Source organism: Colius striatus, chromosome Z (assembly GCF_028858725.1).
Source record: "Colius striatus isolate bColStr4 chromosome Z, bColStr4.1.hap1, whole genome shotgun sequence".
Lineage (NCBI taxonomy): Eukaryota > Metazoa > Chordata > Aves > Coliiformes > Coliidae > Colius > Colius striatus.
Genome location: NC_084790.1, coordinates 15,652,870 through 15,670,122, shown reverse-complemented (window position 1 = coordinate 15,670,122; position 17,253 = coordinate 15,652,870). Strand labels below are relative to the sequence as shown.

At 40.2% G+C, this 17,253-nt stretch overlaps 1 protein-coding gene across 1 annotated transcript in view; it reads right to left on the bottom strand.

Moving 5' to 3' along the window:
* The window catches only part of GRIN3A (glutamate ionotropic receptor NMDA type subunit 3A), a 73,780-nt gene that overhangs the window by 11,086 nt on the left and 45,441 nt on the right, over positions 1-17,253 (bottom strand). The window contains 3 exon segments of the mRNA XM_062018620.1: positions 3,782-3,933; positions 6,202-6,317; positions 7,716-7,861. Of these exon segments, the coding sequence (XP_061874604.1) occupies positions 3,782-3,933; positions 6,202-6,317; positions 7,716-7,861 (414 nt within the window).

Below are 17,253 nucleotides of genomic sequence, written 5' to 3'. Positions count from 1 at the left end.
TGATCCAATGGCCAGAGTAAGGTGCCTTGTGTATGTGCTTTTGCTGAAGAAGTTAATACAAAACAGTGGAGTCAAGCCCTACTGATCTCTGCACTTTCAAACTCAGCTTTATTTGGTTTCTCATCTTAAGGAGTCACTGCAAATTTTCCATCCCCAGTCTGAAAAATGCCTTTCCAAGACAACTTTGTTTTCAAGTAAAATTCAGAATAAGCAAAGTGCTGCCAGATGCAGAGAGATGGAAAGGGCTAACAGTGAGTTCTGCTACAGGAAATACAATTTCCCAGGGTAAAATTAGAAAAAAACCCCAATGAGTAGGAAGATGAGCCTCAAAACAAGTCTAAAGAAAAAATAACCTCAGTGGCAGGAATGGCACACGTATAAGAATCAGGTACAACTTAAGGTAATATCAAAAAAGGAAGATGTATATTTCACCTTCTTGAAGACTATACTGATCAACATTTCACCTACGTGTACTCCCATTTTTTGGGTCATTGCTCTTGGTTGACACGTGCAGTGTGTCATATACCAAATTTATCAGAGAGATGCAAGAAAATACAACAAAGCCTTACTCTAGCTATCAAAAGTCAATTGCTGGGTCTTGGCTTTGTATATAGTCCAGGTGGATGACTACCCACTTAGGTGCTGAGACTTTTTTTGAGAATCAATTATCTGCTTTTGTGTTGAACAATGTCCACACTTCAGCGAATCTATTGAATGATGCTGTCACTGACTGCATAGAGTTAAAAGACAAATTTACAGGCTGTACAGGAGTAAAGTATACAAACTGACATAAAGATAAGACCACGAATAATTCCCATACTTCTTGGTGTAATGATGAGGAAGCTATGCTTTAGACAGTGTTTGCTGCTTTGTTCTATTTAGTTTAGTAAATTTGTTCCAGTTTTGAAATTGCAAGTTCTAGTCTCTGAGTGACTTTTTAGAGTCCTTCAGTTCAGTCACCTGAACCATCTTACTGCACCTTGGCTTCTGAAGAAAAACTCAGTTATGCATGTTAGGCCAGCACAACTGAAGATCAAATAAGGACTACAGTCAGATAACCAGTGCAGCCTCAGCGCAGCTACACCTGTTGTCTTTTCTGACCATCATGTAGAGGTTACACTTAAAAGACTGAACTACTTTAAGTCACAGTATGTCTTCCAGTTGTGACTCCATGTTTGAAACCTCCCTTAAAACTCCATGCTTAAAACCTATCCAACACTTAGAAAAAGGGAACTTCATGGAACTATGCATGTGACTAAATCAGAAGTTTCTTCTCAGACTGGAGCAGCATTTTCCCCACTTCCTCTCCCTGTGTTGTCAGACCTTGAGGAGTCTATGAGTACTAAAACATGCAGTTATCTTTGCCATTGTCATTGACATGAACATGGGGACATTTAAGGCTTACGTGGAAACCAGTGACTTTCAGTATTGCATCACTAAACATGGAGGAGCTAAAAGAAAACCTAGGGAAGTGAAATAACTGAGTTTGCCCCAGAGGTAATGTACTACCAAGAGCTGTGCAGGAAAATGGAGTGGTCCTTCCTCTTATTTTTAAATTGCAATGGGCTCTCAGAAGAGTAACTGTAGAAATGATGTGCTGCCTATCAGATCTTTCTGTCTCCAGTTTGAATGCAAGGTTTATGCTACCTTTGCTCATGTTTGCCTTTCTTCACAAAACGACAAATCCAAATGGTTTTACAGTATGCCTTCTGCAGTTTGCACAGACAAGGTTTTTTTGGTTTACTGTTCCATTTACTATCGCAGAAAAAAGTTCCTGTTTCTAGAGGTAGTCTTGAGATCCTAAGGCTCAGAGGAGTGCTCCCCAAACTTTTTTTGATCACGCACCTCTACCAGTAACTTTTTGAGTGTGTATGCCTATATAAGTGTATTTATTTATAATTTTTGGATATATATACACACACATATATATATATATATATGTATTATCAAAGTTCCTGAGAGCCAGTGAATTGTCTCATGCACTCCCTGGGGCTGTATGCACCCCGCACTAGAGTCCACTGACTTCAAGAAGCAAATATAGATTTCAGGAGAAAAATAGTAATGAAATAAAATAAAATAAACTTGTGTTTTTAAAATGGAAGGTGTTTAGAACTGATTCTGGGTCTGAGCTGTTTCTCTAGGAATACAGAGAATACAACCCTGGATACAGCTACTGGAGTTAGATTCTCATGATCAGAGGAATTCCTGATGTCTCATCACTGGGGAATTGCTGAGAAGGTAACTTTGTCTCTGCTTTAAGATAGTCGTGTTAATTAATACCATTACTATCAGGTAATTTTCCTGAGAGTTAATTTAAAAGATTGTGTTAAAATGTAGAGTAACAAATGGCCATTGAATGAAGTGCTTGTCAGGAACAGATGTGTCAGCTATATTAAAAACAAAATTCTCCACATACATGTCAGATGACAATCTTCAGATAAGCTAGATCAGAAATAGAAGAGAATGCATACTTTTGTTTAAATATGTTTTCTTGTGTTGAATTAATCACAAAAAAAGAAGGAAAAATGAAAGTGAAGAAGTTGAATAAAAGTAAATTGAATTTTATACTATGACTGTCTGATGTTAAAAATATAATTCCTTTCATATCAACACAATCCTAAGGAACAATAAAAAAATCTAGTAAGAGATGCAGGAATATCCTAACAATCTCTGTATTAAAACAGTCAAATAAAGATTTTATTTTTTTAAAAAATATTTTATTTAAAAAAAAGGTAATGATTTAGTCAGTAGTCACAGGTTTGCAGACAACATGCTTAGGTGGCCCTTGCAGAATGGGAGCCAGAACCCTAGGAAACTTCCTTATTCTTTTAGGAGCGAACAGTCACATTACCACTTCCTTGGGGGAACATGTAGGGTTGGTTTAGTCTTTGGTAGAATGCTCTGAGGAGGAGACAGCATACTTCTGGCTAGGTGCTCTGTACCAGTGAGAATACATAACCTATGTCTTTTGGAAGACCTTGAGCTAAAAGTACATGTCGTAAGCTTCAGGTACACTGGATCTTTTGATTCCTCAGTACTTTATTGTTTTTTACTTGATAGTCTAGGGAAGTTAACAAAACAACTGCTATTACAATAAGAGGAGACTTTTCTCAGAAATAATGGCCTACATTTTTCAGCTGCCATGAGCTAGCATAACTCTTCTGATTTGATACCAATATAAATCTATTTCCTCTAGTTCTACTTAGACATGAGATCTCATCTTCTGAACAGGACGTCCTAGTGGACTGTTTCTAGGCTGAAGTCCTATCTCTGGTACATGTGAGCTGCCACTCACATGAGCAAGTGGTCTGGGTTATATTAGAAAGTTGGGATTACTAAATTCTCACTTTCTCTGCTTCTTTTGTTCTTGTTGGTCTGTGTGTTAGCTATTTTAGCCCTCGCTCCATGTGAGATGGTCCGGAATCACTGGCAGATGATGTAGATGGTGATACACATACCTGTGTGGAATCAGGCAGGTTTGTTGTGCAGTGTGACAGACCACTTTCTTCAATGCTATGTTATACACCCCATTTGTCTCCAGAAGAGCTCTGCTGATGCGTGTACTGCATGCCTGACTTAGCAACAGTCTTGCTGATGTTTTTCTTGTGCTCTGACCTGAACGCTGCTGGGTTTAGCCCGTCTTTGTTTTGAACCCTAATGCTTTTCTGCAGCTGCAGCCCATGTCTGTCATGTAGCTATGTCTACTGCACACTGAGAATGAAGAGAAATAATTGGTGACTTGAGCAAATCCTTACTTATATGACCCAAGTCCATCGCTTACCTCTGTGACGGCAAAGCTTCTTTTCCCACACGGAACAACCTTGTACCATTTGTCATGCAGAACATCCATGAAACCATGTGACTTGTACTGGCTTATCAGTTCGGAGATGTTTGAGGTGAGTGGAGAGTTGGGAGGAAGGCCAATGCCATATCCTAGAAGAAAAAGTAGTACAATCATCTGTCTCTTCCTTGTTTGCTTTTTGCTAAAGTATGTTCGCTCCAGCCATCAGCTACCAGCATAGCAGATCAAGTTGACATTCAATTTCAGCAAGTCAGTTCAAACCTGGACACTGGCTTACTGCAGATTGAGAATGTTGAGATGATACATTTTTCTGTGGAAAATAAAGTAGTCCAATACAAACAGGGTACAAAAATTCAAAATCACTATGGCCAGAAAAGTGATATGTAAAATTGGAGGTGCAGATAGAGGAATAAATCTGTCTTGTCTCTAGAAACGCAGCCTTTTGCATGCCCTTGCTGTGGGTTCTTCTTTTTTTACCTCATTTTAGCCAGGCAAAAGGGTCTTAATGTAAATTAAATTATTCTATAATCCCTTTACATTGTTAGAGCAGCGAATGTGACTCTGGTGTCAGATGTGACATTTTCTTTTCTTCCTGTGCAGTTTATGATGAGGAGCTATGTGGAAGTAAACAAATATGGGAGCAGTCTGTATACCAATTTAAAGCCCAGGTGCTAAGCTTTCAGTTCATGCAGTTCTGCTCTGGCAGTGATGTGAAACTTCATATAGTAAAACACGGAGATTTTTACCAAACTAAAACACTGGTAAAGGACTTAGTGTAAGTAGAAATGGATTCAGTAACCCTAAACATGGTATTTAAATTTTCAACATCTCGGTTTTGACTTTAGAAAAAAACAAATACGATTCATGTCTGGAAGACATGCAGCTGCATGCAGAGATGTACTGCCAATTGCCTGCAGAGATTCCTTTCTAGTCCTCTGTGGACTTTTATTTTGCAGTGTAGAATTCAGAATTTCAGACTTTCTCCTTGAAACAAAAAAAAAAAACAATACAGGAAGAAGGAAAAAAACCAGCACCTTCTAAATGTACAAGAGTGGTAGATTTGCCATTGCAGTGCTTTGCTTTTCAGTGATGCAGAGCAATGTGATGATATGCATACTCACAATACAATAGTCTCCCTTGCTGCTGATTTCTGTACATTGTATCTGTGTTTCCACTTGAATATATTTGCTAACATTGAAGGAATGGTTTCAAACAAGGCATAGCTAGGGTTCATGAATACCACATTTTCAGCATATTTAAGTGTTTCGTATTTGGGTGATAGGATGTCTGGCTATGTGAAAACATGGTTTGGGGTTTAGTTGCTTTTTCTATGTTGAAATCTGCTTTACTTGATACAAAGTTGTGGAAGCTGATGGTTTATATCAGTAGAGATGACCTTTCTGAAATGGAAGATTTATCAGCCTGTGTATGCGTCATGAAACACATAGCTGCACACACACAGAAACGCTGCCACAGCCTGAACAGCTCTCTGTGCATATATCCTCCCTGATAACAAACAGAAAAGATGAAAATGGACTGCTTTCAGGGTGAATTCAAATGGAAGACACTGATGAGGTACAGCAAAGAGGAGCATTCCACAAAATGCCTAGTACTGGTAACCTGTAGCTGAAATGACTTAAAATGCTCAGCTTCCTCTGGCCTTCATTTAGCATATTGCCTCCCTCAATCAGGTTTAAACATTTCAGAGGAGGTTGTTTCAATGTGTGATGTGAGGAAACAGAGTGATCACCCTTGGAGGAGAGGAAAGAGGGTGCTTCAATCATTTTCATTGGCTATCTATCATGAAAGTGATTCCTGAAGTCTAATTGCTGCTGATGTACTAGAAGCAGCTTCAGACAAGCCTTGCTTCCAGGCTGCCTTCTGATTTGTCCTTGCTGATACACTGGGTCTGCGGGAGGCTACGTACCAGGGTGGGCTCCCTTCTTTCACTTCAACAAGCTACAGATTCAGTACCAATCTAAAACTGACCTTTAAAATGGGAACAGTATTTATCTGCTCCAGACGAGAGCAAAACTGTAGAAGAGTCTTTCACTGGGTTTTGAACAGTGTGATGAAAGTGAGACTACAAAGAGCAAGTCTCATTTCAGGAGCTGCTTTATTTCACTGTGAGCAGTGAAATGGACTATGCTTCCTACTTGTTTGGAGATAGCCTAAGGGCTTTGAATAATTCCTGTATAGAGCACAGCAACAGATGGTACAAGTGATGTAAAAGCTCAAAAACTACATAAAAAGGTGAAACCTTCGTTCTGCTTAATAATTGAGAATTTTATCATAATCCTCAAGTTTCACCTGCAGACTTTCGTTGACAATACCAAATCACAGTAAAGCAAATGCAACACATGATAAATAGAGCAGTATGTTATAAAACTGATTATTACCTTCAATGGCAAAGGGTTTTCCCACAGTTAAAAGCTTGCAGTCAGCATCTATTGATACCTCATAATCTAAGAGCGCTTTATCCATAATGAAGGCATCAAGTTTCTCTGGATCATGCCTGCATTTGACATCAAAGGGAGAAAGGGAATCACTTTACAGTTTAAGACTCAGTGGTCCTCACTGAACATTTATCTGTGCAGTTCCGTGGAAGACTGCTGAATGAAAACAGAGACTGGGGACTGCTATTTTAAATGCAAAGCTTGTTTACATTTTGAAGAAGGGAATTGTGCATGAGATACAAACTTTGTGCATCTAGAGCGGGACAGTGGGTGGCAGACTTACTTTGCTCCCATGAAACATTACTTGTCTGAAAGATGGAAAATACTGCAATATGCTAGACTTTGACTCAATTGGAAGGTAACACAAAGCTTTACTGGAAAATATTAAAAGAACTGCTAAAATACTATCTTTGTGATGTTAAAATTAGGGTCATTAGAGCAAAAATGAAGAGGGATAACCTATACAAAGGTGTTTCTCTTTCTTTCCTCTTGAATATGAGGGAAATTAATTTTGTTCACCCAGATCAGCTTTTTTCTATGTTCAGTCTTAATGAACACAGAGGAATGAATTCTACTAACATAATCATTTATGAATAGCATGCTTGCTTGATAAGAAAGAACAGCTGCAGCGTCTGTTCTCATCTGATCCAGAGACTGTACTCTCCACTCTTGTCACCTTAAAGGTTCAGGTGTTCTCCTGATGTAAATTTACATTACTTCATTGATTTCAATTGATTGATTCCAGTTTAACCCAAAGGAACTGCCATGTATCTTAATTATCCTTAGGATGGCTCTGATAAAAATACAAAAATAGGAAACAACTTCTGATGAAAATTTCTCAGGCCATCTGTTATGCAACTTTTGTGTGTAAAATGAATGACTGACTTCAGGTTTATTAGCACCTTTCCTATTTCCTGTCAGAGTGAATCAATTGTGTGGCCCTAACCTGTTAGGCACAAATGTCTCTGAAACACAGCAATACCATGATTCTGTAAAGCAAGATTTGGTATTTATTGCTTCTTACCAGTCTAATGATTCTTTTACTCATTTTAATGATAGACACTTCAAGGTTTCTCTTCAAGAACCTTCACTCTTCCCAGTATGTTGAGGATGCTGAGAAGCCTTGTTCACAGCTTTTGCTTGGATGGTGGGTTTTTTTTCTGAATGTTTCTCACTGCCTAATAAAGAGCTTTGAAGCACAAAACCCTGCCAGAATTTACACACTGCCCAGACTTGATGGCACCTAGCAGGTAGTGTGAAGCACTGCTTTCCTGGGAAACACTCCAGCTGCTGCTACACCAGCTCGCTCTCCAAGTACCACTCTCGCCAGCTGATTACATGCTTTCTGCCCTATCTACCACACACCAGTGACTGTTTTGTGGGATATGTGACACTGACAGTGGGAAGCCCATCGCCATCTCACTCTGTGCCTTCTGGTCAAGCATGCAGAGGCTTACTTTAGATATGCCACTCCATCTGGAGTCGCAGGGACGTTGTACCGTCGCATGTACTCGTGCATCTCTGGGAAGCTTTGCCTCACGTAGTCTTCCGCGCTGCTCTCTCGTACAGTTCCGAAGCGAAACCCTTGGGATGGGTGGTGGAGCTGAGGAGATGAAATTGCAGATTAGCAGAGTCACTTGCCTCCTTCATATCTGGTATCTCAGTTTTTGTCAGAAATTCTCAGCATTCAGAGACCTGCCTCTGAAGTTTTCCTACAGTCAGCTTTCCATACCACAGGAAAAGTTTAAAAAGACTTACCAGGTGAATGATTAGCTTGTTCGTGTACTCTCAGCATCATCTTCAAACGTGAGCAACATTTCCCTGGAGACACCCTGAATGCTGAAACCCAGGTATTTAGTTGGATTACTTGTCTTTAAACCAGTCAACCCACCTTCAGGGGCTCTGGGTAGCCAGTGAAGGACCCACAGTCTGGATTTCTTTTGGCAGAATGTCTTTTACTGACTCCCTAAGGGTGAGATTTAGTCTTCTGCAGAAGGGTACTATTGCCATTTCTTTTATAGAAGCCTAGACCATACTGCAGACCACTGCTATCTTTGCTGTCATTTGCCACTAAGGCATGAAGTGTTGTGGACACCAAGAAGTCTCCCCTAACAGTAAGAAGGAGGACGAATAGCCTTCAGCATAGCCCAGGCTGTAAGCTTGGTTACCAGGCTATACAACTGCAAGCTTTGCAGTTTGTTGTCCTTTCCTTTTCACAACTGGCTCCACCTTCTGTATTAAAGCCCCGAGTAGTTGGAATGTTCATAGGTTTTACAGACAGACTTCTGTTTCTAAAGTACCCTGTTTGCCTTTGGAGTGTTTAGTCACTTCTGTGGAAATTCTCAAAACTGCGGTGAAGGTGTCAGGCTGTGTCCTCTACTACACCAAGCATTTCCTTGAGATGGCTCCGTGCTGCCAATTCCATACCAATTGGAAAGCCTTCAGCGATGTACCAGCCTCTAGAAAGTCAACACTTCAGAGAACAGGAAGCTAAATAAAGCTAAGCCTGAAGTACTCATGCTCTGTTTGCTTCCCAGGAAGCTTATGGTCTTCGCAGCAGCTTGCAAAGATGATCTCACCATGGCCATGCTCTGCTTTGTACAGGCCAGGCAAAGATGCATTCTGCCAAGTTTACTTGTTTCTCAGCATTGTCATCTACATAAAGCAGAGTGTAGGGCAATGCAAAGCCATACAAAAGGCCTTTCCCACTCCCCTCTTCGATAACCTCATAGATAAGAGTATTCCTAGCTTTTTTAAGCATAACAGAGGTAGGATGTAAACACACAGTCATCTAATTCAGTCTGAAAAGGAACAGAAAAAGGTCTTTTGGATGGTATTTGATGTCCTGGAAGCTATGAATGTACTGTAAAAATGGTAATTTTTATCCAGAAAGTGGACAAGTGTTTTCTTCACTATGCTCTGCTGATCTGGTCCCTGTTTTGCAAACCAGGAATCAGATCTGTGGGTAAACATGAGACTGTGGTCATAGAGAAAGTCTCGTCATGTTTTTGGAGGTGTTTTGGTCTGGATGACCATGGGACAAACAATTCATGGCATGCCTCCCTACAGAGCTGGCCAGAGTGCGGAAGGACTGTGGGCACAGAGGAAAACATTCTTTCCTGGAAGTGTGGAAGCAGCATTCAAATGCCAGAAGACACAAATAACAGAGAGTTGTGCTGTGACAATACATCATGGAGACTTCCAGCACAATACTGCCAATCTAAATCTAGGTCTAGTCTTGAGACACTGAAAATTACCTGCTTAAAGAATTATCTTGGTGTGGGCTCCATGCACCCTATATCCCAAGAAGCTTGTTAACACAGTCAGTACTATTTTTTTTAGGTTTTATTTCTTGGTAGTTTCAGCAATGAGACCAAAAAATCCCCATCAAGTCTCAACACTGAACCATACTGCCACCTTCCAAGTCGACTTAGGTGATATGGTATTTGTGGACCACATAGTGATGCCAATTGCAATGCAACATCCAATCTGCAGATAAAGACTGCTGATGCCTGACTTCACTGGAAAGCAGCTCTCACACAGGCTGTCACCAATGTCTACATCAAGCTAAATATTTAAATGTCTGTGAGAAAGGCTAGTACAAAAGAGAGAATAAACGCCACTTCTATGCAATTTTCTCCCTCAAATGCTTTACCGAGGACTGTCTCTGTTTTGCTTTGTGTTGGGCACATTGTCAAATTTCAACACAAATGATGACAACGTTGGAATATGTATGAGATCAAAAGTCCATCTGGCTTAATATCCTCTCTCCAGCAACACCATATGTCTGGTGGGAAGTCTTGGAAAGTCTATGTAAAGAAGTTATGTAGTGGTCCTTTCCATCCTCTGCTCTGCTTTTGGTGATCTATGTTTTTCTTAAGCATAACTATGTGTCTGCAACTTTGTATTTGATGACTCTAGACTCTTTTTATGAAGGATAAATCTTAATAGTGTTTTAATTCTCTATGTCTTTGGGACTTAAATTTTCTTCTTACTGCTGCTTATCAACACAAGAAAAAGGTCTGCTTGCAACTACCTGAATAGCAGATTAACAATGTGAAATGCTGCCAAGAGTAGATAATAGACTTCCCGCACTACTTTCACTGCTAATATACCAAGACTGCTAAGGATTACTTGCTTCAGCAGAAGATAAAAACTTTAGAATGGAAACAAGACTCATCAGTTGCCACTGCTGCTTGCTTACTTGCTGTAATTGCCCCACGGGAAGATTCTGTGAAAGGGTGGAAACCACAAATATCCATATCCTAACAGGGATAGGTAATGTTATAGTCTTCCTGTGAGTCTTGCCTTATTAGTTGTCTTTTTTAATCTTTTCTGTTTTCCATGTTCTGTTTCTTTAGTGTTTCCTGTATTTTAAGAGACCTACACTGAAAGAGTCCTTCTCTTTGTTTTGAAGCAGTAACAGAAACCTAACACGTGGTATTCAGAGAAATCACGAACTCTGAAAAAACAGCATTTGAAAAATCAAAAATGGAAATTTTTTTTGGGGGGGGATGGTGGGGGAGACAGTTACTTGGTTTTTTTTTATACTTAATCACAAGTATAAAATCCATCAGGCTGAGAAGAAATAGCTGTCCAAACTATCAGCATTTCTGTTATGTGGGGACTAGACTTCTGTGTATACTCTGCTGTGTTTTTGCATTCAAAGCTCAGCGTAAACAACCATCACAAAGCAGATAATGGATGCTAGGAACTGTTGACACTTTTCATATTTGTAGAGTACTTGCAGATTTGCAGGTGATCCAAGTATGATTAAAAAGAAATGAATGCAGTAGCTGCAGGTCCATCTCCAGATATGAGTTTTCTTGATGCTTAGCTTAAAAAGTCTTACAAGATCCCTCCAAAATCTATGGCTGTAACAAATCAAAAGATCAATGTCTGTCTTGACTTACAGTGAGGCTTTCAGGTGACAATGAAGTCCTGGCTTGACAATTCATTCAACACAATGTAAAGATAGTTATGGGTGCAGATGGTGTATCCCTCTTTATTCATCTCTTGAACTGCCAGACCTTACTTTTGAAGACCTAAGAGCACTTGCTTCTTCAAAAGAGTCATTGCTCATGAATATAACTGCTACTCAGGTAGTAGGCTAGCTCCATACTCGCACACAACCTCTCCCATGCTCTGCAAAGGAGCTAAGCATTGCTGCCATGCCTAGGACTCTTTAGTATTTATAACTAGCCCTTTGAATGTTAGCTGGCAAGGTTACCACAGCATCACTGCAAATGAATGCAGTGGTGGCTGAGCTGTGGAGTGTGAGAAGAAGGGGAATGCCAATGGCACTGGGGAGTATAACAGTGTATATATGAATATATTAATGGAGTAATTTAAAGCCAATGTTTTTCAGGGGTTAAAAAGCTATTTAGTGTTGCTGGTGAGTGTATCTCCCAAAAAATGTGAAGCCTCCAGCAGCTAACAATATCATTTTTTGCAGCTCGAATGCTGGTGTAAACTCAGTAAACTGAGGTTCATATGCGAAGCACTGGTGTTTACTATGAATGGCCATACTATTTAGGTAAATCCCAGATTTTTAGAACCATCTCCCCAGTCTATTGTGAGAAAGCTGTTGCATATGAAGTTGTGAGACACATGGTAACCTTCCATTTGTGTCTGTGTTAATACACAGGGGCAAACTCAAGAGATGGTCATGACAGCTTTTGCAGCAGAGGGTTGTAGTGCCAGAAGGGGCTGAGAACTTGTCTGGAATCAACACTGACTCACAGGTTCCAGGCTGTGAAATGGTAAGACAGAGGATCTTGTTGCATAGGTCAGGGATAGATAGTTTAAGAAGATGACCTTCTGTGAAAACAGAGCTCTTGGGATGGAAGACTACAAAATACTGCTGGGAAGTGCAGGATGAAGGTTCAGAAGAAAGGATAAAGAGCTTTGGAAGTAAGCATGCTTTCTGGAATTGGGGGATGAGTGCTGTCCCTGTGACCTTTAAGGACATTATTTACTGTGGGGTGCAAGGGCTCTGCCATATTTCCAAGAACAAGTGTCACTTCATACCATGGGTAAGAAAACAAACAAGGGGTAATGTGAGTTCCTCCAGGTGCTGAGGAGGTGAAATGGCTGTTGCGAGGTCATGCAGTGTTTAAGGAAACTTGAGAGCTCTACAGAACATTCAGTTTCTCTGATAGCACAGGGAAAAGCTTTGGGACTTCTCAGAGTCTTCTGTGCCTTGTATGGCATTGTACTACTAGGCAAATGATGCTTGTGTTGCTTTCTGACAAAGGCAAATACTGCAGCTACCAGTTCCCTTGGCTTCGGACCTTACTTCTAGATCTTCTTGGTTTCAGTCTTCTGTTGCTAAAACATCTGCTGAGTGGGAAGTAGAGAACTTGTTTTATTTGGGAAAATGTTGATACGAATTGGGCATCTGCACACAACTATGGCTTGCCAATTATGAAAATTCCAATGTGATAAAACCACAGGAACAGAAACAGGAAAAGATAATCCTGAATGTCAGGGATTTTGCATTATGCCAATTTATATAATATATGGCCATTGCACTCAATGCCATCAGCTAAGCTGAGAAAATCTAGACTTAGACTTAAAAGGACTTAGGTGCAGAAATAGTCTGTGCAAGATGGGGTTTATACCTGAAAATACATGAGACGCTGCCAGCAGTTAGCCTTGACATACTCCAAAATTGGGCTGTTGTGTTTTGAGGTCTTCCAGCAGGCTCTGGCTTCTGTATGACCTTTCAGTGTGGCAAAGCTAGCAGACTTGGCTCAAAGACTTTTCCTCCATTGGTGCCCTTGTTGTTAAACCTACTATCATATTGAGGTTTGCATCATACTTGGTTGTCATGCGTTTTTGCAGTGTTTAAGAATCCCAGGTGCTCAGAATATAAATACAGTGAAGAAATGGTTTCAGCTCCAAAAAGGCAAGAAATACAATATTCCTGATCCCACTGAGTTTGAGCTTGCTGGCAGCTGTGAAGAGACAAGGAAGGTTACACAGAGCAGCTCTTGGGAAGTGAAATTATGACTAATTTCTATAAGCAATGAAATGACTGAAATTTAGGAAATGTCTTCCCAGTACTTGATCAATGGGGTGCCCTAACTGCCTCACTGAATTCCATTCAGAAATATTCTAAGCAGCATCTCAAATCATTAAGATGATTTCATCATTCGTTAAGTTAGCCTCTCCTTCCCAAAATTCAAGTCCATGAGTTATTCTTTGAGGGAGAGGGGAAAAGGGCAACCCACTATACAGTGGAGCACGGTGACAGTGACAAATGCAGACTTCACATGAATTCAGCTTTTACGACCACCTACAAAAATGCTTTTTTATTTGACTAGGGTACAGGAAAGGGAAGCATGGCTGAAAACACTTTCCTAACTTTTACAACTTCTGAGTTTTTTTGTTGAGAAAAACTTTCCGTAGCTGTGCCCCATGATAATGCTGGATACCTGGTATAACAGCAAGTGTAGTGTTTAATGGGCATCTCGTATATCACCTGAATTGCTGTTAGTGCCAGCATGATCTCTGCCAAGGAACTGCTGCAGAATCTTGAAAAACTGGTCAGTTTCAGTTGCTAATCGATGGAAGGGGTAGCATTAAGGGGTCTGCTCTGCTGTGGAGAACTGACATGCTTTTAAAGATCTGTTGTTTTGTAATGAGTCTTCTGTCTTTGGCATATGAAGCAACAGCATTTTATCTTGCCTTATATAATCAATACATTTATGTGGTCGTGTAGCTGATAATAGATTTTTCATGGCCCAATGATAAATGAAATGCAATTGGTAGTGCTAAGCAAAGTGTCGGGGAAAAACGATAAAGCAAACAAAACTAAAAAAACCCCAAACACTGTAGTTCATCGGCTTTTCCCTACTTATCTGCAAGAGTTTTTGAAAACTCACTAGTGAATATTTATGGGGTGCAGAGGGAGATGAAAGAAAAGAAAAATATTCACAGTGAAGCACATGAATTTCAAATTTCAGCAGATGAAAATTAACATCCAAACTGCTGGAAGAGGACACTTTGTTCAGAGACTATCCCATGTGTTCAGGCTTGGGAAGTGGAGATGTTCCCAGGGCCTCCAGGAGATGGTGTATGCAGAATACATTTGAAAGCTCATTTTCCCTTCTCTGTTGTAAAAAAACATCAGTGGAGATGATTCTTGGCTTGTCGGGATAACAACAGATTTTGTTAAAATCTTGTCAGTTTGAATCCAACTCATCTAGGTCATTAGTTGGCATAAATCTCTACAGCTGCATTGAAGTCAATAAGCAATTCCAATCTAGAAACAAATGCAGAGTCCATTAGAGATGGTTTATTCTCCTGCATTGCAACAAGAGCATACACAAAAAGTAATTTTGACTTTGGTCTCTTTTTAAAAATATGAAGCCTCTGTGTTGAAGCTCCTTGTGTGATAGCTAACAATTACTTATAAGTTCTTCTCTGCTCCTCTATGTGCTGCAGAAGCTGTACAGATAAAGAGTGAGACTGGTGACTCTAGTCAGTGGTTGTTAATTTCTGAAGATTGCCCTGCTGATTGAGTTGCTGGGCAGTGTATCAGTGCAAAAAAGCCTCAAAAAACCAGAACTCTGGTAAATATGAACTTAGTGGTGTGTTTACTCCTGTTTCTTAATAGCACTTGAAGAGTTATCTCGACAGCGATCTTTGAGCTAGGTAGGTATAAATTATTGTAGGAAAAATGGATAGTCTGAGGAAATAAAAAAGAGATGTAATTCCCAACAGGCAATAAATAGCTCACTGTTTCCAGATGTACTTCAGTAGCACAAAGCAACCTCAAAAATGCTCCAGACTGAGACATTTCATCTACCGTGTCTTCTGCTTACTACATGTGAAATAGAGTTAATGCTGCTCTAAGACAGGTGAATTCCTTTTCAAATTAGAAATGAGGGAAGGAGAGCTGTTTGGCTGAATACATGTGCAAACAGCCAGAGAAACATGGGAGATTTCTGGTTCAATAATCCCTCTTGTCCTTCCATCCTGAGTCTCAGGTCTGTGGATGAAAAGCTACCACAGTTCCCTAGAATCAAGTGAGGGTTGGACAATGAAAACCTAATGTGACCATAGTTTAAAGTGTAGGAAGCTTTCTTAACTTTGAAACAATCATCTTTCAAATCCTTTTTCTGACAAATTTCTCCTGCTCCGGGTGTTGTTGGTTGATTAGGGTTGATTAGGGCTGTCAGTCCTCCTGACCCACAGCCCCATGGCAATTGACCCCCAGGTACCAGGGCTGAGCACAGTCTTCTGTGTTGACACTGTCTATACTTCTATTGCTCTGTGGTTTCCAGGAAAGGAATAGACAATGGCTACATGTTGCAAATGGGTCACTAGTTACTACAACAAAGAGATTTCCAGTAGCATATCTCAAAGTGTCTACCAGTGCAGCCCTATTTTCTTAAACATATATTTCGCTATTGGCTTTTGGTTCAAAAGAATCAAGTGAAAGTAAATCACAAGGAGTCCTTATACTGATATCCAACATTGGAACTGTTACTTCCCTTACTTATTGGAATCAGTTTGGAACAGTGAAGCATGTATTGAGCACAAAGTGTAAGAGAACGATGGGCTTATTTGGATGCCTTGAACTCTTGCACAGTGAAATATGGACAATAGTATTTGACTTTACCAGGTGTTCAGTCAAATCCTCTTGTACTCAATGAAAACTACTTTTTTTTGTAGAGGACTTGACCCCTTGGCATCTCTGGGATCCATGTAATCAGTGAGACAGATGATGGAGGACTTTGATCACTAGGAAGGTGAGCCAGGCTGGTATCAAGGTCTCTGTTTATAGATCACAATGTCTGTAGCTTTTGTGAACAATAATAAATATCCCCAATGCTGCTAAGTCGGCTGTGCAATGATCTTCCATCTGCCAGGTGGTAAGTTCAACCTTATGCATCTTCACTGCTCTCTGCTACTCTTTGCCAGTTTTTTCAGCAGCATTTACTCGTATTTCTCTCCTTGCATTATTTCCTGCAAGGGTTTGAGCCTCATCTATGATGCAGTTGCTATTTCTGGTGGTGAGCTCACTTCCCTTTTTTTAAAATAAAACTACATAACATGTAGATATTCTGCATTTTGAGAGTAAGAAACTGATGTAGTTACTGCTCAGAAAATGCTAAAACCCATTAATTTCTTCATGACTTTCACCAGATGGAATGAAGGCAGAAGGATTTCCTACCTTCCGCCTCTACATTCCTTGGATCAAGTAATTAGAGCAGTGAGGGAAAGAGTGGCTTAAAAGGAAGGTGACAATAGAAGGCCTTCTGTGTTGGTGAGGACCTGGAGCAGTAGGGGTTAATATGCAAAAAGACCGAAAAGATAATAGTTGGCAAGAAGGCATAAAAAAGCAGATCTTGATGGCAAAGGAAATTTGATGTGGACAACACTATAGTGTATTGTCCAATAAACTGTATATGAGAAAGAATAAATGAATAAAAACCTGAACTGGACAGATTCTGAGCCTCCAAAGCCGTAACTTAAAAAAAAAGCTTTAATGAGGTGATGGGGAAGCTAAAAAAGTCATGTTCACCACCATACATTACATGGGGAAGCTAAAGAAGCCAAGATTTCACCTCCATAAATTGCAGGTGTCTTTCATTCCTGCATGAGATTGCTCTGCAAATCCCATTCTTTAATCTGCTGGAGTCTGATGTTTCATTTCTCTTTCATCTGAGATTTTTTCACTCAGGTCTCTGTGACATTGTCCTGGTTTTGTGGGACAGAGTTAACTTTCTTCACTGTAGCTGGTACAGTGCTGTGTTTTGGATTTAGTGTAAGAATGAAATTGGTAACACACTGATGTTTTAGTTGTTGCCAAGTAGCGCTTATACTAAATGAAGGATTTTTCAGTGCCAGGGAGGAGCCGCACAAGAAGTTGGGAAGGACCATGACTAGGATGGCTGACCCAAATTAGCCCAAGGGTGATTCCACATCACAGGACATCATGCCCAGTATAGAAACTGGGAGGAGTTTGTGGGAAAGGGAGCA